A 19,676-nucleotide genomic window follows, 5' to 3' on the forward strand; every position below is an offset into this window, starting at 1 on the left:
AGCCCTCGTATCATCCAGTAGATAGTTTGCCAGAAGCGCGTACCACTACCACGCAGTTCGCACTGAGTTCGCCAGATGGCGCCATTTTAATTAACGCAAGTTTATTGTGAGTCAGCAGCGCCGAGAGCCTCGACACCAAACTTTTTCTTGTGTTTTCTTCTTTCAAATTTTTGCAATGGTTCTCTCGAAGTCAACCTTGTTCATATGCCTCGTAGAAACAAGGAACGGAGCGCGATCACATAACACTCCCTGGCTGACTCTGAGGGAACATGCATTGTGCTCACTGCCCCGAGAAATCAACGCATAACAGCCAATGCCACTACAAAAATGCGAAACCGAAACCATCTCCCGAATCCTGAGAAAAGGGAGTCTCCAGGTTCGGCCAAATCTTTAAGCACTGCTGCGCTTGCTCACCAGGTGTTCCCAAAATCGGCCACGGCGAGAAAGAGCCCAAGGCATTATCTGCAAAATTCCTTGCGTCGACGCAATTGCTACATCGGCGAAACCAAAAAATATATAAAAGAAAAATTCGGCAACACAAAAACGACGTAGGCAACTATGCAAGAAAGCGCAGTCCTCTAAGCGAACATTCCTAAGGCACACAATCAACTTCGACGAAACCAGCATACTCGGAGCTGGAACAAGTTAGCAAACACGCGTTTCCTGGAATCCTTCAAACGACCCCGAACAACATCAACAGCACAAAGGGAAACCTCCCCGCTGTATACGTGTATATTAACAGGGACTGCGCTCTGCATCTTCCCAGTGAACTTCACCATAGTCCTACAACGTGACTCGCAGCTTTAACCATGCTCCAGGGTATCCAGTGTTGCACAATTGCTCCTCAGGTTGCACCACGTGCCGCCAAGGGACAGAGCGGCTTAACCCAAGAAGGGGCGCTCTCTCTGCAACTCGCCCACAGTCACACGTACCTGACGAAGAAACCGTGTAGGTTAGTCTGTAACATCGTGGTTGGTGACTTCTTAGTTGGCATTTTTTCAACCTAAATTAATATGTGCAATGGCTTATTGCTGTGTGCCGGGATGTAAGCCTGGCGCAAAGCAGAAGACCGAAGATATTTCCTTCCACGAGATTCCAAGTGGCAATGAACTAAGAGCACAGCGGTTAAAAGTTATTTCTAGAAAGAACTGGGTGCCGAATACCACATCTCGTTATTCAGTCGTCTGCAGCAAGCATTTCCTTTCAAGCGACTACAAGGAAGGATGCAAAATCCGGAAGCTGAAAAGAGGTGCGACTCCAAGCATTTTTCTGGACTATCCGCAATATATGCAGCCACCTGCGAAGAGACCGCGCAGTGATATGCTGCTGTGTGAAAATGGGAAGGTGTCCATTCCGTGCCCCCAAGCCCTAATTCGTGCTGCTTCCAAGCAGACAGATGCAAGTAGCCTTTGTCGCAACGCCGACGTTGTCGGTCAGTCTCCACCACCAACTACGTTGTCTCCTGCACTTGAAAGCTCTGCAAACATGGATGACTCAATCAGTAACAATGAGCATGTGGTCGAGCCGGAAGCCTCAACTCCGAGCACTGCAAAAAAGAAGGTGACACAGGCTCACATCCGCAGTTCTATTTCTGTTGTCGAACGCCAGAAGTGGCGACGAAAAGAGCGGGACTTGAAAACCCGAATAGAGCGACTGAAGCAAAAAGTGGACAAGTGCAAAGAAGAACTAAGGCAACTGAAAGAGGACTGTCATCTTGCTGCTTTTGCTGGCGTCGTCAAAGCAGCGAGTGAAAAGCACTTAGGTGCAAGCCTTCTGGTCGACCAAGTCAAAAACTTTTCAAAAATCATGCCAACCTGGTCCGAGCTTGTTGTGCGTCATTGCATAATATTAAGGAACCTGTCAACCTGTCAACACGGGCATATGAGCACGTCCGCAAAGAAGGTCTCCTAAAACTGGCATGCAGCTCTACTTAGCAAAGATTCCTCGGAGCCAATTCAGGCGAGGTAGGCTTCACATCCCTTGTTAAGCAACGCCTTGAGGTGGAGGTAACGGGCTTAAAAGCCGAGCAGGCCAAGGTGTGCTCGTTAGTAGTTTATGAGATGCGAATTCAGCAGGGGCTTCAATATAACAAGCAGAGAGATTCATTTGTGGTGGAAGCAGACCTGGGGAAGAGCACGGAAGACAGAGCCAGTAGTGATACTGTTTTAGCCAACTGACTTCAGTGTTTTGTGCTAGTAGGGCTTTCAGTGTGCATCCAGGTACCTGGGGGGATTTCTTCACGAGAAACTGCACTTGCCAGAAGCTGTTTTCCCTTATAAAGTACGTCCTAAAAGAAGTGGAAAGAATTGGCTTTAAGATTGTACGGATTGTGGCCGATAATCACAAAATCAACGTTCTTGCTTTTCAACTGCTGTGTAATGGAAATTTAACGCACTGCATACAGTACCTTCAAGATCTGACACGAAAGTTGTTTCTTGCGGTCGAGCAATGTCACATAATTAAGAACGTGAGATCCCAACTCCTTGCCCGTGACCTCGGTAAGAACGGCGAGGTTTCCTCCTCCCACCTCAAAGACCTCTACAAGATGCAACAAGGGAGCATCATGAAACCTGTTTGTTTTTTAATGCGTAAGCATATCTTTCCGTCAAACATTGAGAAAATGAATGTTTCAAGGGCTGTCCAGGTCCTCTCACCTCCGGTCACTGCTGCGCTCAAACTCATCGAGGAACAAGCAGGACACACGTGTGACATGAGCTTTGCAGCTGTGGGTCCAACTGTCATGTTTATGGGTACGATGCACCGCTGGTTTCTTTCTAATGGATGTGAGCAATTGCGTGCAGCACATTCATAAAAAAAATGCCAGACAGCAGACAATATGACTCTGTCTATGATGGGCGCCTGAGTTGGCTGACAACGTCCTTCTTAAGCTTTCTTCAAGACATGCGGCGTAACTGCCAAGTGAAACGGTTCCTAAGCAAGGAAACGTATCAAGCACTTGTGATGACAACAAAATCAAACGTGGAATGCGTCAAGTACCTCATTGCTAATGAAGGGTTCAAGTTTGTTTTGACCAGAAAGTTTTCTTCGGACCCCATAGAGTCATTTTTTGGCTGGTTAAGGCGGTCTGCTGGAAGCAATGATCAGACAGACGCTAGAGCGGTACTCGCTGGCGTAGAGAAGGCCTTGAAAACTGGCTTAGTGTCTGCTTGCCAAGATAGCAATGTAATAGAAACGTAAAGGCAAGCACTTGGAGCCCTGAGCAGTACACACAAACCTGCAGTCACACAGCGCGTGGACGACTTCCCACCGGAGGCGAAAAGTCTCCTCGAAGACCTTCTGAGTACACAGAAAACGTTGCTGCCAGCGCCGGACACTGCAGCATTTGCAATGTTAGGAGGTTATTTGGCTCGCGTTGTTCAAGAAAAAAATTGATTGCAGGAACTGCAATGCTCTTCTCACATGACCAGCCTCTTCTACGCCCAGTGACAGTTTGATCCGTCATCAGGACAAAGGAGGTCTCCTTTATCCTTCAACGCAGTTTGTGTATGTTCTGTACGCGCTCAAGAACTACGTCGAGGTGTTGCTGAACAAAAGAAGGTTCTTATCAAAACCCCTGCAAGCTGCCGTCAACAATGCAGTTGATGCTCTTGCAGAACATGTAGCACTGAAATGTGAGCTTGCTTGCAATGACCATCACAGCCAGCTTCTGAAACTCATCTGCACAAAGTTTTTCGGCCTGTTTTACGAACTATGCGTTATCAGTGACTGACAGGAACAACGTAGTAAAGCCGCTCACATCAAAGCCTCTATCTAGAAAGATGTTAAAGTTGTGAAAACTTTTTTGCGCATGTATGTTCTATTCTAATTACGACAGTAAAAATTTTTTCATTCACTCATCGCTCGCAAAAATGCTTCCTTAATGTTTCTGCTTATATATTGGATCAGATACAACTTGTGCTGAGAATGCGTGTTTTGTACAAAGAAGCACGCTAATAATTACCGTCGATAAAGGAGAAAACTGAGGAATTCTCGGTACTGCAGCAACGTTCGATATGTATGCCCGGTCGCCGCTTTTATAATTTCCTCAATGAGCAGCTGTTATTAAAGTACATGTGCACATGGCTTAACAAAAACAACTTAGCAGTTTAACGATCCTTGCCCGCATATCATTCTTACTAAAATGAGAGGAGTAAACACAGTAGCAGAATTGCGCGCCGCGTTTTACGCTGCTTGCTATTCCTGCCGCGTCGTCTGCTGCATCCAGGGCTGCGCGCGCCACTCGTTGGCAGCTTCGCGTACTAGCGCGAACGGCGCCTAACAATGGCGTTCCCCACGGTTGAGCAGGCATGAAAAAAATAGAGGAGGCTATGCCTGAACACTCCGTAATGATCACACTACGTATGACATCAGTGCTTGCATGCGCCGCTCGTGTTTTTTGGCACCGCGGGTGAAGAGGGAGGAAGAAAGCGCCTGAAAGCACGGGACGGCATCCGACCAATGGGAGGGCCTGATGTCGAATGTATGGGCAGTATAGGAGGTGAACGGCATCCTTCAGAAGTTAATGGTGGAAATTATTTCGGAGACCTTCACTACGGCGCCCCTTTCCCTTTTGTTCCACTCCCACCTTCCTCTCTTCCTTTACGGCGTGGTTTCGGTGTCCAGCGATACATGTGATTCAGCAAGGTGGTTCATCGTAGCGTGAAGATTGGTTGTGCAAAAACGACATTTACATGAAAGAAGACTGGACAAGCGCAGTCCTTGTCTTCTTTCATGTGAATGTTCCCTTTGCGCAACCCATCATTACGCAACATAGAGACAATTACTGTGCAATTTTCTTTCCTCAAAACAACAATTTTCAATTCTTTATTTTCAGTTCATTGAGGGGATTCAGATTACGTGTTTGCATTGCTTGCTCAGGTACTCTCGACGTAGCCTATGCAGCTACTTGGCGCACGTCAGTTGATGGCTTCAACGAAGCACGGAAACTGGCATATGGTTATTTAAAAGCACAACAGGCTCGCTTACTGTACTCACCGAAATTTTCGTTGCGTATTTTTGCTTGCGAATGATGCTTACGCCATTACGAAACAAGAAAATCCTTTTTGTGAATGTGGCGTCCATATTTTTTTATGCAGGAAACTTAAAATTTCGCCACAAACACGTCCCTTTCCACCCTTGCTTGTTGGTAGGAGAGAATACAGTAGGAGACCTGTCACAAGTAGTTAGTGAGATTCGTAAAAGAAGGAAATGTCGCCAGGAAATAGATTTTTTAAAAGAACCAGTTGTCCAACAGCGCAACAGTGAGATCTTGCCAACCCTGTGCATGACAACCTCAGCTGCTTATGCACCATAAAACCAAACACACGCATACAATTAGTTCAAATAAATCACCACATGAAATTCGCCTACCCTCAGCGCCTTATTTATAACTGAATTCACTCCATGCAGTTTCAGTTTCGCTTTCAGCAGTCGAATGACTGTTGTGATGTCACAAGTGAGCACCAGGTCTTGTGAAGCATACAACTAATATATAGCTCATTGTTCATTTGCTGCCATCCTGACTTTGCAACAGTTCAGTGTAAGAATTTCAATCACTTGAAACAACAAAGCTGAGTTCACATTGCAGTTTTTGTATACCATATAAAAAGCACATTGCCAAACATTTGGTGCCCACTTCTTCAAAGAATGCTTGGTCCTCTCGCTGGCCTCTGTTACAGCACTGCGACTGACGCTGCAAACTTCAGGTTGCCTACAGCTATCATTTCACCCCACAGGAGCCTCTGAAATTTGAATTTTTCGCACGCGTTTCTCTCGAAATTCGCGGTATTTGACAAGTAAAAGATACAAAGGTATACTGCAATCGGTTAAGAGCTCACTGGAGTGGATTCCGTGCTAGTAGTCCACAGGCGAAAAAGTGAGTTTCACCGAAACAAAATCGCGAGTTCTCATCCGCAGTGTAGAGATGTGGCAATCTGCCCAATGCATTCCATTCAGTCTCCTTACTTTACCGAGATCATTTTGAGCTCTTCATATCAACAGCGCGATGCGCAACTCGGATTGGCAGTGTGTAATGGAGGAGTTGACTTGACTTTTATCGATTAATCGATGTATGGAGGATTTTTAGACAGCTAACGCAGAGACATGGCGTAGTTTACGCGCGGAATTTGTGCATAATTCATACCCGACAATTCTGGACAAGAGATCTGCAAATCTCCCGTCGGCAGGCTTGCATTTTTTCATTAACGCTTTTGCTACCGTCAAAAGCATTCCCCAATGTTTTTCTACAGGAGTCTTAACTGCTTGATGCCAGGTAGTAAGAAAAAAAAAACATTCGAACTATGACCATTACCTTCAATATTTCCATAAGAGTACCGTAGAATTTTCCAATTTTCAAAATCTTGTTCAGGAATGTTGGACACGAGTTGTGCGCTGTGGGAATTTAAACCTTAGCCGTGGACTGTCCCGGCGCGGTCTGCAGGAAATCGAGCGGGCGCTGCCGTCCCACTTCCCGCGCCGACCTGCACAAGGCACACTTGGCCGGTCGATCCACTTGATTGCCAATTACTTCAGCGTTGAGATTCCTTCCGGAAACTTCTTCCACTACGACGTGGAAATCTGCTCCAAGACGCAAAAGAAGGCCAAAGTGCCCGAGAAGCGCAAGTACCGCTGCATCAGCACCAAGATCAACCGCTTGGTCATGGAGTTGCTAGTCAAGAAGTACCGGGTCGACCTGAACGGCTGCATGCCCGCCTACGACGGCCGCAAGAACCTGTACACGCGCCGTGAGCTCAAGTTCCGCGAGCGCACCTTCACGGTCGACTTCGAGGAGGACCAGCGGATTCAGAAGTTCATCGTCAAGATCCAGTACGCGGCCACCGTGAATCTGGATGTGCTGCACGCGGTCTTCGACAACCGTATCAGCCAGGTTCCCCAGGAAGTCCTCCAAGCCGTGGACATCGTGATGCGGCACGGACCGTCGATCAAACTCACACCCGTTGGGCGATACTTTTTTCAGGCACCGTCCTATAAAGACTACTACACCCTTGGAGGTGGCCGCGAAGTCTGGTTCGGCTACTACGCGAGCGTTCGGCCCGCTCAGTGGAAGCCCATGCTCAACATCGACATGTCGGCCACCGCCTTCTACCAGCCTTTACCTGTGACCAACTTCATGTGCAAACTGCTCAGCGAGGACTGCTGCGAGATGTCGGTCAAAGACTTCAGGGAATTGCATGACTCCCAGATTGTTCGTCTCAACAAGGAGCTGAAGGGTTTGCGCATCAAGGTCACCCACCTTCCATACCCTCGCAAGTACAAGGTGGTTTGCGTCACCAAGGAATCAGCCAAGAAGCTCTTCTTTAACATGGAAGACGGTTCTCGTTGCTCGGTGGCCGACTACTTCCAGAACCGTTACCGCCGCCTCTCGTACCCGAACCTGCCCTGCATCCAGACAGGCAGCACGACCCGCCCGGTCTACCTCCCGCTGGAGGTCTGCGTGATTGTCGAAGGGCAGCACAGCAAGAAGAAACTGGACGAGAACCAGACGTCCGAGATGATCAAGCGTACGGCCCAGCCACCAGCCATGCGTTTCAATCAGATCCACCGCACGGTGCGGGACGTGGTCAGCTGCAGTGAACAGCGTCTGCACGAGTTCGAAATCAATATCAGCACCGAGGCGACGCAGCTCAGAGGCCGGGTGCTCGACCCGCCATCGCTGGTCTTCGAGAACAACTCCATCGGCAAGCCCCGTGAGGGCACCTGGGAATTGCGGGGCCGTCACTTCTACAAGCCGGCCACGCTGACCCGCTGGACGCTGCTCAACCTGAGCCGGTTCGTGGAGCAAGACAGCCTCGACAACTTCGTCAAAATGCTCATCCGCGTCGGCCAGGAATTGGGCATGCGCATCGAGCAGCCGCTGGACGTGACCACGACTGACGCGAGCCGCAAGCTCGTACGGAACATCCTTCTCGAGGAGCAGCGCAAGACTGCCAGCCTCGAGATGGTCATCATCGTGCTCACCAAGAACACGAACTACGCCGAGATAAAGCAGGTAGCCGAGACCGAGATCGGGCTGCGCACCCAGTGCGTGATGGACAACAACGTGATCAAGAAGTGCAACGCCGCGCTCATCACCAACCTCTGTCAGAAGATCAACGCCAAGCTGGATGGCATCAACAACAGCCTGCTGCCCAAGGAGATGCCGAAAATGTTCGAAAAGCCGGTGATCATCATCGGCGCGGACGTGACTCACCCGGCACCCGAGGAAAAGTTGAGGCCGTCCATCGCGGCATGCGTTGGCAGCTTGGACGCTATTCCGTCCAAGTTCCACGCCTCCATTCGCATCCAGATGGAAGACTCCGCCGCCACCTCGCGCCTGGAGATCATCATGGACCTCAAGGGCATGATGAAAGAGATGCTGGTAGCCTTTTACCGTGCTACCAGGCACAAGCCTGAGAAGATTATCTTCTTTCGGGACGGAGTGAGCGAGGGGCAGTTCATGGAGGTTCGCAACCGCGAGGTAAGTTTCAAATGCAAAAATGATTTATCCTCGCATCTTTTTGTGGGTTGTTTATAATTGAAAGGGGCAGAAGAATATTGTCTCGCGGATTCAACATCGATCATTGACTGCGGTAACTGAGGCGTCTTAATGTAGATAAAAATGCAACACACCACAGCTCTGGTGTTCATCGTACCTGTCTTGTACTGTGCAGCATTTTTAGCTGTCATGAGTTACCTGCTAGCTCGATCAGGCACGCTTCCAAGTTTGTGTGGATTCTACCACTTTTCCAAATATGATAAGAAATAATTCACACACTAACTTCGTGCGAAAGACGACGGTTCGTGCACGGACTGTGCACGAAATGGTGTTGTCCTGCGCATCCCCTGTGTCTAGCTCCAGAAGCAGTGTTTGATCTATTAGCCGACCAGTTCAGGACTACAGCTAGGCCGTGATCTTGTTTCCAGGTGAGCGCCATACGACTGGCGTGCCAGGAGCTTTCCCCGAACGAGACGTACGAGCCAGCGCTGACCTTCATCGTGGTCCAGAAGCGTCACCACACGCGTTTCGTGCCCGACAATGACCGGGACGGGGTTGGCAAGTGCGGCAACGTGCCGCCCGGCACCACCGTAGACTCTGTGGTCACACACCCGCTCGACTTCGACTTCTACCTCTGCAGCCATTTAGGCCTTCAGGTACACAGTAATGGAATGCCGTCTGGGACACCGAGTGTCAGTAATGGGTACTTGTAGCTATAGAGGATCACAGGGTCGCAGAAACCCCCTAATGACGCAGAAACCAACTAAACGTGCTCAGAACTTGTCAGTGCAAGATTAAGCAGACCACTATGGAGGCAGCAACAGGGAGTTAGGGCGCTTCTTACACACTATAGAGCACCTGATGACTGTTAGCTCCGGTCCTGAATAGCAACTGCGCATGTGCCATTCCATTACGCAACAGCCAGTAAAGGGTTCCCGCAAAGTGGGATGTGTTTGGTTTATGGAGGTTTAACGTCCCAAAGCGACCCAGGCTATGAGAGACGCCGTAGTGAAGGGCTCCGGAAATTTCGACCGCCTGGGGTCCTTAACGTGCACTGACATCGCACAGTACACGGGCCTCTAGAATTTCGCACCCACCAAAATTCGTCCGCAATAGCCGGGAACGGGATGTGTTCCAAAAAGGGGAACACAAGATAGTAACAAATTTTTAAGGCACCCAAGTTTATCATCATCAATATCAGTAAGCCCAAGTATGCCCAGTGCAGGGCAAAGGCCTCTCCTATGTCTCTCCATTTAACCGTCCTTTGACAGCTGCTGCCACCGTATCCTGGCAAACTTCTTAGTCTCATCCACCCACCTTGCTATGCCTCCCTTTTTTGGAATCCACTCAGTTGCCCTTAAGGACCAGCAGTTGTCTTCCCTTCACATTACATACCCTGCCCAAGCCCATTTCTTCCTCTTGATTCCCAAGTTAAGACTGCGTAAGTCTTGGCGGGGATGTGACGCGAGGTCTATCGTCTACAGCTAGGACATCATGCTGCGGTTCCGCGGGTTTAACCGTCCCTATGGCGTCTGTGGTGCAGGGTACGAGCAGGCCGTCGCACTACTACATTGTGTGGGATGACTCCAGCCATACAGCGGACGAGTTGCAGAAGCTGTGCTACTATCTCTGCCATACATATGCCCGCTGCTCGCGCAGCGTGAGCATCCCGGCGCCCGTCTACTACGCGCACCTGGCAGCGTACCGGGCCAGGAACCACGTGATGAGCAAGGTGGACGTATCTAGCTTGAGCAGCGACTCGTCCGGCGGCGGCGCCAACTCCATTACCACTCAGTACGTCGAGGCCGTCAATGTGCGCGATTCCCTCAAGACCGCCATGTACTTCGTGTGAAGAGGACCACTGCCGGGTGAGCGATGCTCAGTTCAGAGCTGTCATGACGTCATCGTGCCATACTAAAGTATGGCATGGTGTGTGTGACTGACCAAAGCGGCTCATGGGATATGAGGTATTGTTGTGAAGGGCTCCGCATTAGGCTTGAACACCTGCTTGTTCCTTAGCATGCACTGCCATCGCATGGCACACGGAGGTCTTCCCATAGCCACTGTGCCATCATAGCGGGTCAGTTATAGAAACAATGTAAGCTATGTGCACAAGAACAAACGTCTCGACATGAGCGCTCATTGACAAAAAGTTGCACTAGACAGTGCCCTTAAGGAACTTGAGTCTCGTTAGCAAACAAAGCGCGGGACCGAAGGCATGGACAGGCTGGTTGCCCACAGTTAAATGGCATTAAAGCTCCTCCATAAAATAATTATGCGATGTTTCGACAGCAAGGTGACGTCTTTGGAGAGGCGTTGCAATCCCTGCGGCTGCCATTTTCGAACAGTCTACGCTATTTTACCGCGGTAGCAATCAATTTAGCTTCGTCCTTCTCCAAAACTATGGCCACGTAGCTGGATTCCACTTAGTTTTCTCGCGGCGCAATAGCGCAGATGGTTCGAATCTAGTGCCGTAGAGATTGTAGCGCCTTGCCAGCTGACGTTGCATTTGCACTGACCTTCCTAGGCACATTGTGTGTTGTTGTGGTTTAGCGGGAAGTATTCCTCACTCTACAGGGCATTCCCTCTTGCCCTTGGCTAGGAACTCACTGTTGGCTGACACCATCAGACTGTACTAAGAAATTTTTATTAGCTAGAGAATGGATTTTGAGACTTATGCCGTGGCTGAGTTTTTTCTGGTTTACACCTAGTATGACATCTTAAGGTACTAAAATTCCTGCATTTCCTGCCCTCAGGTAAATCCCGTTGAGAACTTCACATAAACGATTGCTTTAACAACGTGATGTAATGGTCACGACACAAAATTTTATGTGAATTTATAGTCAGGTAAGAATACAGTCAACAAATTTTCGTGGGGACCAAATTTTTCGAGTTTTCATATTTCTTAAAAATTAGTCCAAAGCGTGGACTTGAAATTGGCGATATTGTCTTCAAAGAAGCACATTGTTCCTACCTTCAGTTCCTGCCTTCCTAGGAAACACATTGAACGCCCTTGCAATCACCGTTACTCTGATTTTATTTTCGAAATACCTGGCCTGTGTTATGTAGGAACGTCTTTCCACCCCTTGAATTCACAGTAAATTTCAGCGAGTCTTGCCACGTGTATGAGCTTCATCTGTTTTTCTGTTAGGTCCAGCATTACGCTCACTAGATTATGCCCTGCTACAATGCTTGTGTGGGCGCATCATACAAGCATGAAACGCTCTGTGGAAGAGGTGAGGGCCTGCCTCTTGCACTTAGCGAAAGCTCATGAATATTAACGTGAGAGCGTTATAGGCCCTGTTCTCCAGAAAATCTGGTATCTGCGTTATCGGCGCCAGCGCCATGAGCGAAAAATCATGGCCATGGCTCTGGCAGGTGGTCTCTAGAGAGCAACATTTTGGAGGCTAGTGGGCCACCTATAGGTGACGTTAAGGGTTACGCTATCGCGTCAAACCCTTAAGGCGGATCTTGTGTCCCCTCCAATTTTTCTTAGCAATGAATGCATAAAATCCGCGAGTATTTAATTACATAAAATCTGTCCCGGGCTAATTTGATCATGTACAGATCACGAGAATGTCTTTCGATGTAGTTAAGTGCAGCCTTCGTGAGCATGCATGTCTTATGTTATTCATGTGCTCGCCCTAATATTTTGTCACCGCTTTATTTGGCGATGTTCCCGGCGCGGGAAGCTGTGTTGTCAGCATGCAAGCTGGAAATTTGAATCGGTGGCATAACTCTTATGCTTGCACGTTTTGTTTCAGGGCTTCAGCAGCAGGGCAGACTGGTCGCACTTTTTTTTTGTGTGTGTGCAGTGACATTGAAGGGTACTTGATCCATTTTCTTGTTTTTGTTTGAACTTTTGTTTGAACTTTGAAATAAAGTGACTTGTGCTTGTGGCATCACTGCGTTTTATTCACAGCTGGCCGACAGTAAATGAATTGACTCCAGTTCCAGTGAGCAATAGGGGCAGGGAGTAACACTATGTAAATAAGGGAGTAATTATTCAGCATCCTATGTAGCCATATGGCTGCTCTTGTGTGGATGCTAATAGGCAAAGTGCCTAGACAGTTAATGCGCGATTTCCTTTCCTAAAACCAAACTAACCTTACTACACTGTTCCTACCAGCTCCGTACAAACTCCGTTCTCTCACCCCCTCCCTGCTGTCCTGCTAGCAGTTCGGATTTGCTCAGAACCGCTGTTTCTTCATAAACAGCGGAGTTCCATGGTTTCACTGCTTCCTTTTAATCGCATGGCTGCGCTTGGGTGGATACTAACCTGCAATTAAACCCTCAAAACCCTACTCTGGGAATTGGGCCTGTAACTATGTACAACCTCTGTCAAGACAAGTTTTTCAGCAATTTACAAAGGTCTGCTGTAGCAAAAGTCCACACATTGTGTGCTACTCTCGCTTGCTCCAGGTAGGTGACCTACGTGCAAAATATATTTGTTTTTGTGTGGGAATGCAAATATTTCGTCTGTAGCGTTTTGATTTTTCCACAAGTTAAAGGATAGGAGAGCAAAGATAGAAAGAAAAGGCGCGCACTAATATGCCCCGGGCCAATCCCGGAGGCAGTGCAATACTGGGCCGACCCGTGCCAGAGTGCTTCAAGCCAAGCACGCCGCCATATTCCAAAAATAAGTTTAATATCTTAGGTACAAGGACCCGCAGCAAATATTATTCAGGCATTAAGTCTGCAAATCTCTGAGACTGTATACATTCGTTCCGCTATATATACTCAGGCAACAAGGGGCACCCATCCGGGGACAGTTGTGTACCGAATTTGGTAGGCAAATGAAACCCTATGGGTTGTGGTATAGAAATAATACCACAATTAATAGGTAAACATTTTATACATGAAATTACTAATTGAAGCGTTACCATATCGCAAGCCGAATTCTAGGCCCACCTTGACCCTCCAACGAAGCAAGTTCCGTTTGGGACGTATCTTGTCGGGGTGTAACTGGACAACGGGTGCATTCTTCTTCGCTTTCTTCGTTCAGTAAACCAAACAGCTAACGCTCATTACTTCGTCTTCCAGACGGTGGCAGCCTTTTTTTCTCACCTGGCTCCACCATTCTCTAATTGGCCAGAATTCTAGCTGCGCCAAGAGTTCCCTGTATTCGTGCCAATCAGTAATGTCCGAGTGCCCTATTTCTTTTCCCATTTTGGCTATGGGATTGCGATCCAAACTATCCTGTGGTCACTACAAAGATCGACCTCTATGTGTAGGCCCGTATCACCCATTACGCTTTTGCCGAGAATGAGGACAGGGCAGGTGTCACCCTGCACACTACTACCTAATCTCGTGGGTGACGTGGGGTCTGTGAAAAGCTCCATGCCGACGAAATTTATAAGATCTGCCTCCCTCGCTTTGGGCGAGTCCTGCCGATAGCCCCAATCCCTGTGTCGGACGTTGAAATCTCCTACCACCAGTAGTGGGTTACAAGATCGTATGTTAGCCTAATGGCATCAGGAAAGCGATAGGGCTCCACTTTTTTTGTGGGGGGGCTGCTGTAGGCGTTTAGAATGCACAGGCTCTTTTTGAAATTTCTTTCCTTAGGAAGGATTTTAACGAGGTTTGCGTCCGCGGGTGAAACTTCTGCTGGGTACGTTACGTCCGATATGTGCCCTTGAATGGTAAGTACTCCTGGATGCCGGGCATCGATCCGACCTCCTGTAGGCAGATAACATCGGGTTTAACTAGAGTGCTTTGTATGTGAGATTTGAGTTGGCTAGCTTTGAGCCGGAGGCCTCTTGCAATTCCACTGCCAAACATGTGATTGTTCTTGTTGCTGTGATTCGTTAGAGGTCATAATTATGACTGAAGGTCGATTTGCAATTGCTATTAGCCGCGTCTGTGGCGTGGCGCTTCTGGTGTTGTTCTACGAGGGGTGTGACGCCCCTTTTGCGATCTGTACCCCGCATTTCGTGGAAAGGCCTCTTGGCCGCTGACTTCATTTCTGTTCTTATAACATCTCTGACTGCGTTCCAAAAGTCCGGAGCCTGCAAGAGCTGATCTGGCATTTTAGTGGTGGGTCTGGGAATGGCACCGTCGCCCGTGGTACCGGGGGCAGGACAACACGTCACCGCGTTGGGCCTCTTTCGGAGCCTGGCATTTTCGGCTTCTAACCTGTTCTTTCTGTTCGAGCTTTTCCGTGAGCTCATTTATCTTCTCGCCTGGCTGTCTCATGGTGTTTCTGCGGTCGTTATCTGAGCCCGGAAGTTGCACTTCACAGGGTTCTAAATCATTTTGCGGAGTCACAGCTGGGCGGCTTACCTTTTTTTTTAATTATTCGAGAAGTGTGCCATGAGGCATAAGTTGAGAAAGAGGAAATGAAATGCAGGAGATAGAAAGTTAAAAGAAGGAGTTAAGTCCAGTTTCGCTGAGGTAGTCGCAGAGGTTGCCAGTGTAGTGGTTGTCCATAGTCCACTTCTCATAATCACAGTCGTGGTCTCAGCGCAGGCGCACCTCCCTGAAAAGCCGTTTTCTAACAGGAGCCGTTGCTGGGCACGTCCACAACAAGTGCTGGCAGGTCTTTTCCGGCCACTTCGATGCGTTGGTCTTCTTTTTAAGGCAATAGCCTTTAATGGTTCATACTCGCGTCCGTGCATTACGTTTTTGGTCACATGACATCGTGATGCCACGTGATCTCCGCCACGCTCGCACCAGCTGCTCTTCTCCTCTGTCATGAAATGAATTCAAGCACGGCAAATTCAAATGAGTGCAAAGAGTCGCAAACGGCTTTCGCCTTCCTGCAGTTCACAGATATCTAAGTGCCTCCAATGCTTTATTCCGCTTAGCTTTGGAGGCTGCTAGTTCAAAACCTCTGTACACCAGGGCGGTCAAAAAGGCCTGAACCCTCGCATGCGCAATTAGCGGCTGCTGTTTCGGCAAGGATAGTTTCGCTTTGACTCCTACGAGGGCTTGCTGCTTTTTATGACCAATTCTTTCATTTATTCGTTGAAGGGGGGAAGGGGGGATATGGTCGACTTGACAAAACGTGCAAACGTGTTGAAGGCAAGCGTTCTCGTAACGACAGCACGGGAGTGCACTTTTCAAAGCAGCCGGCAAAAAAGGTAACGCGTAGGACTAAAAGCTCAATAACCAGGAACTTGTGAGAAACTTGTGCGTCGAAAATTCTGTCCACTGCGCAACTGAAAACACGCTTTGCACCCGCGCATTTTTTCTCAGTCTGCACAGGCGGCATTCTGTGAACGCCTGGCTAGGAGCCCTTGTGGTGGTCACCCTTGTACCAAATGTTTTGTCGAACAAAACGCGTAGTCGACCGTGGCATTTAGGGGGCAGAGGATAACGTCGGAAAATGAAGGAATGCTTGAAAATCGTTGGGAGATGTCTTTACCGCACAGTATATGGTACCCTATGAGGTGCATCAATGTTTCGCATGCGAGATTCGTAAAGGCATGCTCTCGGTGTTTGTAATTTCGCTGCTTTCACATGTTCGCGCAGTTTTGCTCCTAATTTGCATTTTCCAGCCAACGCTGCCGCATTAGCGTCTTTTTTCTGGAATGGCACCGTTGGACAAAGGCTGCGGCGGATGGCTGGTAAAGACGACTTGCAACCTAATTTTACTCGACCAAATATAGTTTTCACCGTTAAATAATAGATCATAGAAAAAGAAAAAAACGCTATTAGGACGTCGATCACAGCTCAGGGGGTAGCATGTGCTAGCATTCGAACAGTTCAAACAGCGCGCTTAGCACTGAAATCTGAAGTAGACCCCCCCCCCCCTAGTAGTACCCCTAAAACCGGTTGGTGCGCTGCAGTAAATTGGGCCACTGGCCCGCTGTCATGGAAAAAAATTTAACCCTGGTTTTTGGGGAAGGAAATGGCGCAGTATCTGTCTCGCATCTCGGCGGACACCTGAACCGCATGCTGTAAGGGAAAAGGGATAAAGGAGGGACTGAGAGAAGAACAGAAAGAGGTGCCATAGTGGAGGGTTGCAGAATAATTTTGACTACCTGGCGATCCTTAACGTGCACTGACATCGCACAGCACACGGGCGCCTTTGCGTTTCGCCTCCATGAAAACGCAGCCGCCACAGGGGGGTCAGATCCCGGGTACTCCGGATCAGTAGCCGAGCGCGCTAACCACACGGCGGGTCTGTCATGGAGGAAAGAAATAACTTTCGAGGTGCCATTATTCGTCACATTTTTTTAAAGCCAGACGCACCAGACGTGAGGGCTCCCCTCGCTATCCTCCGTTTCACGTATACAGGCAACGCTACGGAAGCTGCGGAAATAGTGCGTCCGCAAAGCCGTATTACTCTGCCACATATCATTAGCTTTTTTTGAAGCCTCGGTGAGTGTTTGGACGAAAATCGCGGTCTCAGCTGTTGAGGCGAACTGATCGGGCCCTGTGGCTATAATTTTCACCATATGTGAACTACTTTTTAGGCGCGGATGGTGTAAGAGCGATTTGCCCTACCAGTCGCGTGCACGTAATTTTTGCTTCTCGAAGTCTCGATAAGTAGCACGACGAAAATGAGCCAAAGTAAAATAGAGTCCAGGAGACTGCCAGTCACGGGACTAAAAAGTCATGGCACTAGCGATTTGTCGCAATGAAATATGCCTGTATTCACTGTGCTTGTACGGCGAACTATGCATTTCTTGGGCACCGTCTCAGCGCGCTTGCACAGCTGCGCCATTAGCCGAAAATTCCCAGCAGTCCTCACGAAAACACGACTTCCGGCACGTTTTCTTTTTTCATGCGGCCCAGACAGGAAGGGACACTTTTTACGCCAGAGTGCACGAAAGCTCGTTCTAGCCATGGTCTAACTATAGTGAATTGTAGTTCTATACTACAGTTCTTTGAACTAGAATGGAACCACGCAGACGAAAAGAGGGACGTGGAAATAAAACAGACATGGCAGGGCGCGAATATTGCTTCCTGTGCGTACCACTTTTCGTCCGCGTGGTTCCGTTGTGCATTCTAGTTCGAACAACTAACTATCCCGCCTTTCTCTGTAGCTAGATTTGAAGTGCAGCTGATACCGGTGCGAAACACTTTTTTTTCCTTTGAACGCCACATCCAAGATTCGCTGTTGCTTAGCTGAATTTCACACAAAGCTGACGAATAACGCATTACTGTTTCTTATTCTGATTCTGTTATTCTGGTCACCGATTATTTTGTTGGTGCTAATCCCGGCCAGCTAAAGTGGGGTGTGCAAAACACGCACTATTACCGCGATCAGGTCACGCGAGGAAATGCTCTGGCTTTATGCTAATTAAAATGACGAAATTCCTGTTATCTACATAAGTATAATAATGGAGATGTTGATAACGATGACAATAAAGGTGATGATGCTGATGATGATAATAACTGGTTATTTTGTCTAACTGCTCACAAAGCATACATTCCCGCACTGTTTAAGCACTGTTGTGCTTGTCTGCAGCGCCGGCAGCCTGTGGAATACACGTTTTCGTGGTACCTTTCGCGTAACTAAATCACTGGTTTGACATTACTCTGATTGAAGCACATCGTAAAACAGGCGTGACATGTTACCATCTATGGAAAGGGGAAATTTCATTAGTAAAGAACAAGGTCCATTTAAAGTACATTGTAACACAGGCGCGACATGTTACCATCGCCATTCTATGGAGAGATGGAATTTTGCGAGTAAAGAACAGGGCAAACATACACAGATACACTGTAGGTTTTCTACAGACACAGGAAAATTCCATAATAAACAAAGTAAAAAGGCCAATATATAGTGTTACACCTCTAGAGACTTGAATAAAAAGAAATGAAATAGTAAATGCGCAAATATACAACGTAAAATCTCTGCAGCATATCATAAAGTGCAAAACTTTTCATAGATTTTTAAGCAAAACATCTTTAGCACTCATTGCACCTTTTTTATTATGTATGGTTGATATTGATATCTGATAGTTTGTTGAATTATGCAGGCACATAGTAAGCTCTACACCATTTGCCATACTTCTTATAAATTCTGGGGACGCTGAATCGTTCTATGTTTCTTAAGGTGAACTTGCTTCTGGCTTCTCCGACTTAAAACATATTGTCGTAATAGAACCTGGTATAGATGGCGCAGTTCTGAAATTCTTCAATTGGTAGTAGGTCTGCTGCCCTATATAGGTCTTTTTTATCTTTACCCTCTAATAGCACACCATACAAGACATTTTGGACACATTTATAAATTATACAGTTAATTTTCTTTTTTAGTGTTTCTGAGCAAAAGCTGTACAGGGTAATATCATACCGTAACTGTGATTTCCCTAAGGACTGCTATACTTTTTTATATGATAGCTTTTTATATAATACATCTGCGCTGCAACAGTTCGTAGCTTTTTAGAAATAAGATTCGCATGGTTACACCACGATAAAATAGGATTAAATTCAATGTCTAAGTACCGGACATTATTGCTATATTCAAGTGGGACACATATCATTTTTCAGCACAGAAATATTGGCCTAGCACATTCAGTTTTTTGTAGGGATTATGAAAACACATGACCTTTGTTTTTGAGCTATTTGGAAAAATGTAATTATCCTTGTACCAGTTCAGTTCATAAATTTATGAACATCCGATTGAAGAGCGAATGGAGCTTCTTCCAAACTGGAATGTGCCATTACCAGTGCGGTGTCGTCAGCAAATTGGTACAGCTTGGAGCTTAAATTTGGGAATCCGAGGTCGTTCACATATAAGTTGAATAATAACGGTCCTAGAGAAGAACCTTAGGGTACACCAAATTTAGTGACTATTAATTCACTATATTCGTTATCAATTTTCATCATCTGTTTACGGTTCATGAATTAATTTTGAAACCATGCTGCAAACGGCCCACGGAAACCCAAATTTTGTACCTTACATTAAGGGGAAAGTGACGCTCGTTTTCTGAACGCTATGAAGCCCTTGAAATGAGACAAGCAGGAGTAACTGCACAAATAAACGTAAAGAATTGCAACACGAGTTGAACAGATGTTTGAGACTCCTTGATGTTTGAGAAGTTCTGTATTCCGGCGTTGAAGCGCAGGAAAAGGATTAGGGCGGTTGAGGGCAGCGAGGATTGGGCTTATTTACATTTATTTACGTTGAGGTAATATGCAATAAGGGTTATGTACAAATAATGGGAGTTGACACGAGAGCGTCCGAACACGTCCACATCTCCCATCGGAGTACCCCAGCCGCTGGCTC

General features: G+C 47.5%; 1 protein-coding gene and 1 pseudogene across 1 annotated transcript; both read left to right on the forward strand.

Annotated features, from left to right (window-relative positions):
* The first annotated feature begins 2,620 nt into the window (after positions 1-2,620).
* LOC144098312 (uncharacterized) lies at positions 2,621-3,794 on the forward strand (annotated as a pseudogene).
* Positions 3,795-4,281: 487 nt separating this feature from the next.
* LOC144119653 (protein argonaute-2-like) lies at positions 4,282-12,323 on the forward strand. Its single transcript, XM_077652223.1, has 5 exons — positions 4,282-4,305; positions 6,329-8,476; positions 8,923-9,150; positions 10,038-10,362; positions 12,259-12,323. The coding sequence occupies exons 1-4, from the start codon at positions 4,282-4,284 to the stop codon at positions 10,344-10,346; spliced, it is 2,709 nt and encodes a 902-aa protein (XP_077508349.1). The 3' UTR covers positions 10,347-10,362; positions 12,259-12,323.
* The last annotated feature ends 7,353 nt before the right edge of the window (positions 12,324-19,676 follow it).

This window comes from Amblyomma americanum, chromosome 1 (assembly GCF_052857255.1).
Source record: "Amblyomma americanum isolate KBUSLIRL-KWMA chromosome 1, ASM5285725v1, whole genome shotgun sequence".
In the NCBI taxonomy this organism is placed as follows: Eukaryota; Metazoa; Arthropoda; class Arachnida; order Ixodida; family Ixodidae; genus Amblyomma; species Amblyomma americanum.

What these genes read in the sequence shown, in the direction of transcription:
- LOC144119653 (XM_077652223.1), top strand. Translation starts at nt 4,282, where the DNA reads ATGGCGTTCCCCACGGTTGAGCAG. An exon ending in CGTTCCCCACGGTTGAGCAG is followed by an intron (nt 4,306 to 6,328) that starts GCATGAAAAAAA and finishes TATTTCCATAAG; the next exon opens with AGTACCGTAGAATTTTCCAA. An exon ending in TGGAGGTTCGCAACCGCGAG is followed by an intron (nt 8,477 to 8,922) that starts GTAAGTTTCAAA and finishes TCTTGTTTCCAG; the next exon opens with GTGAGCGCCATACGACTGGC.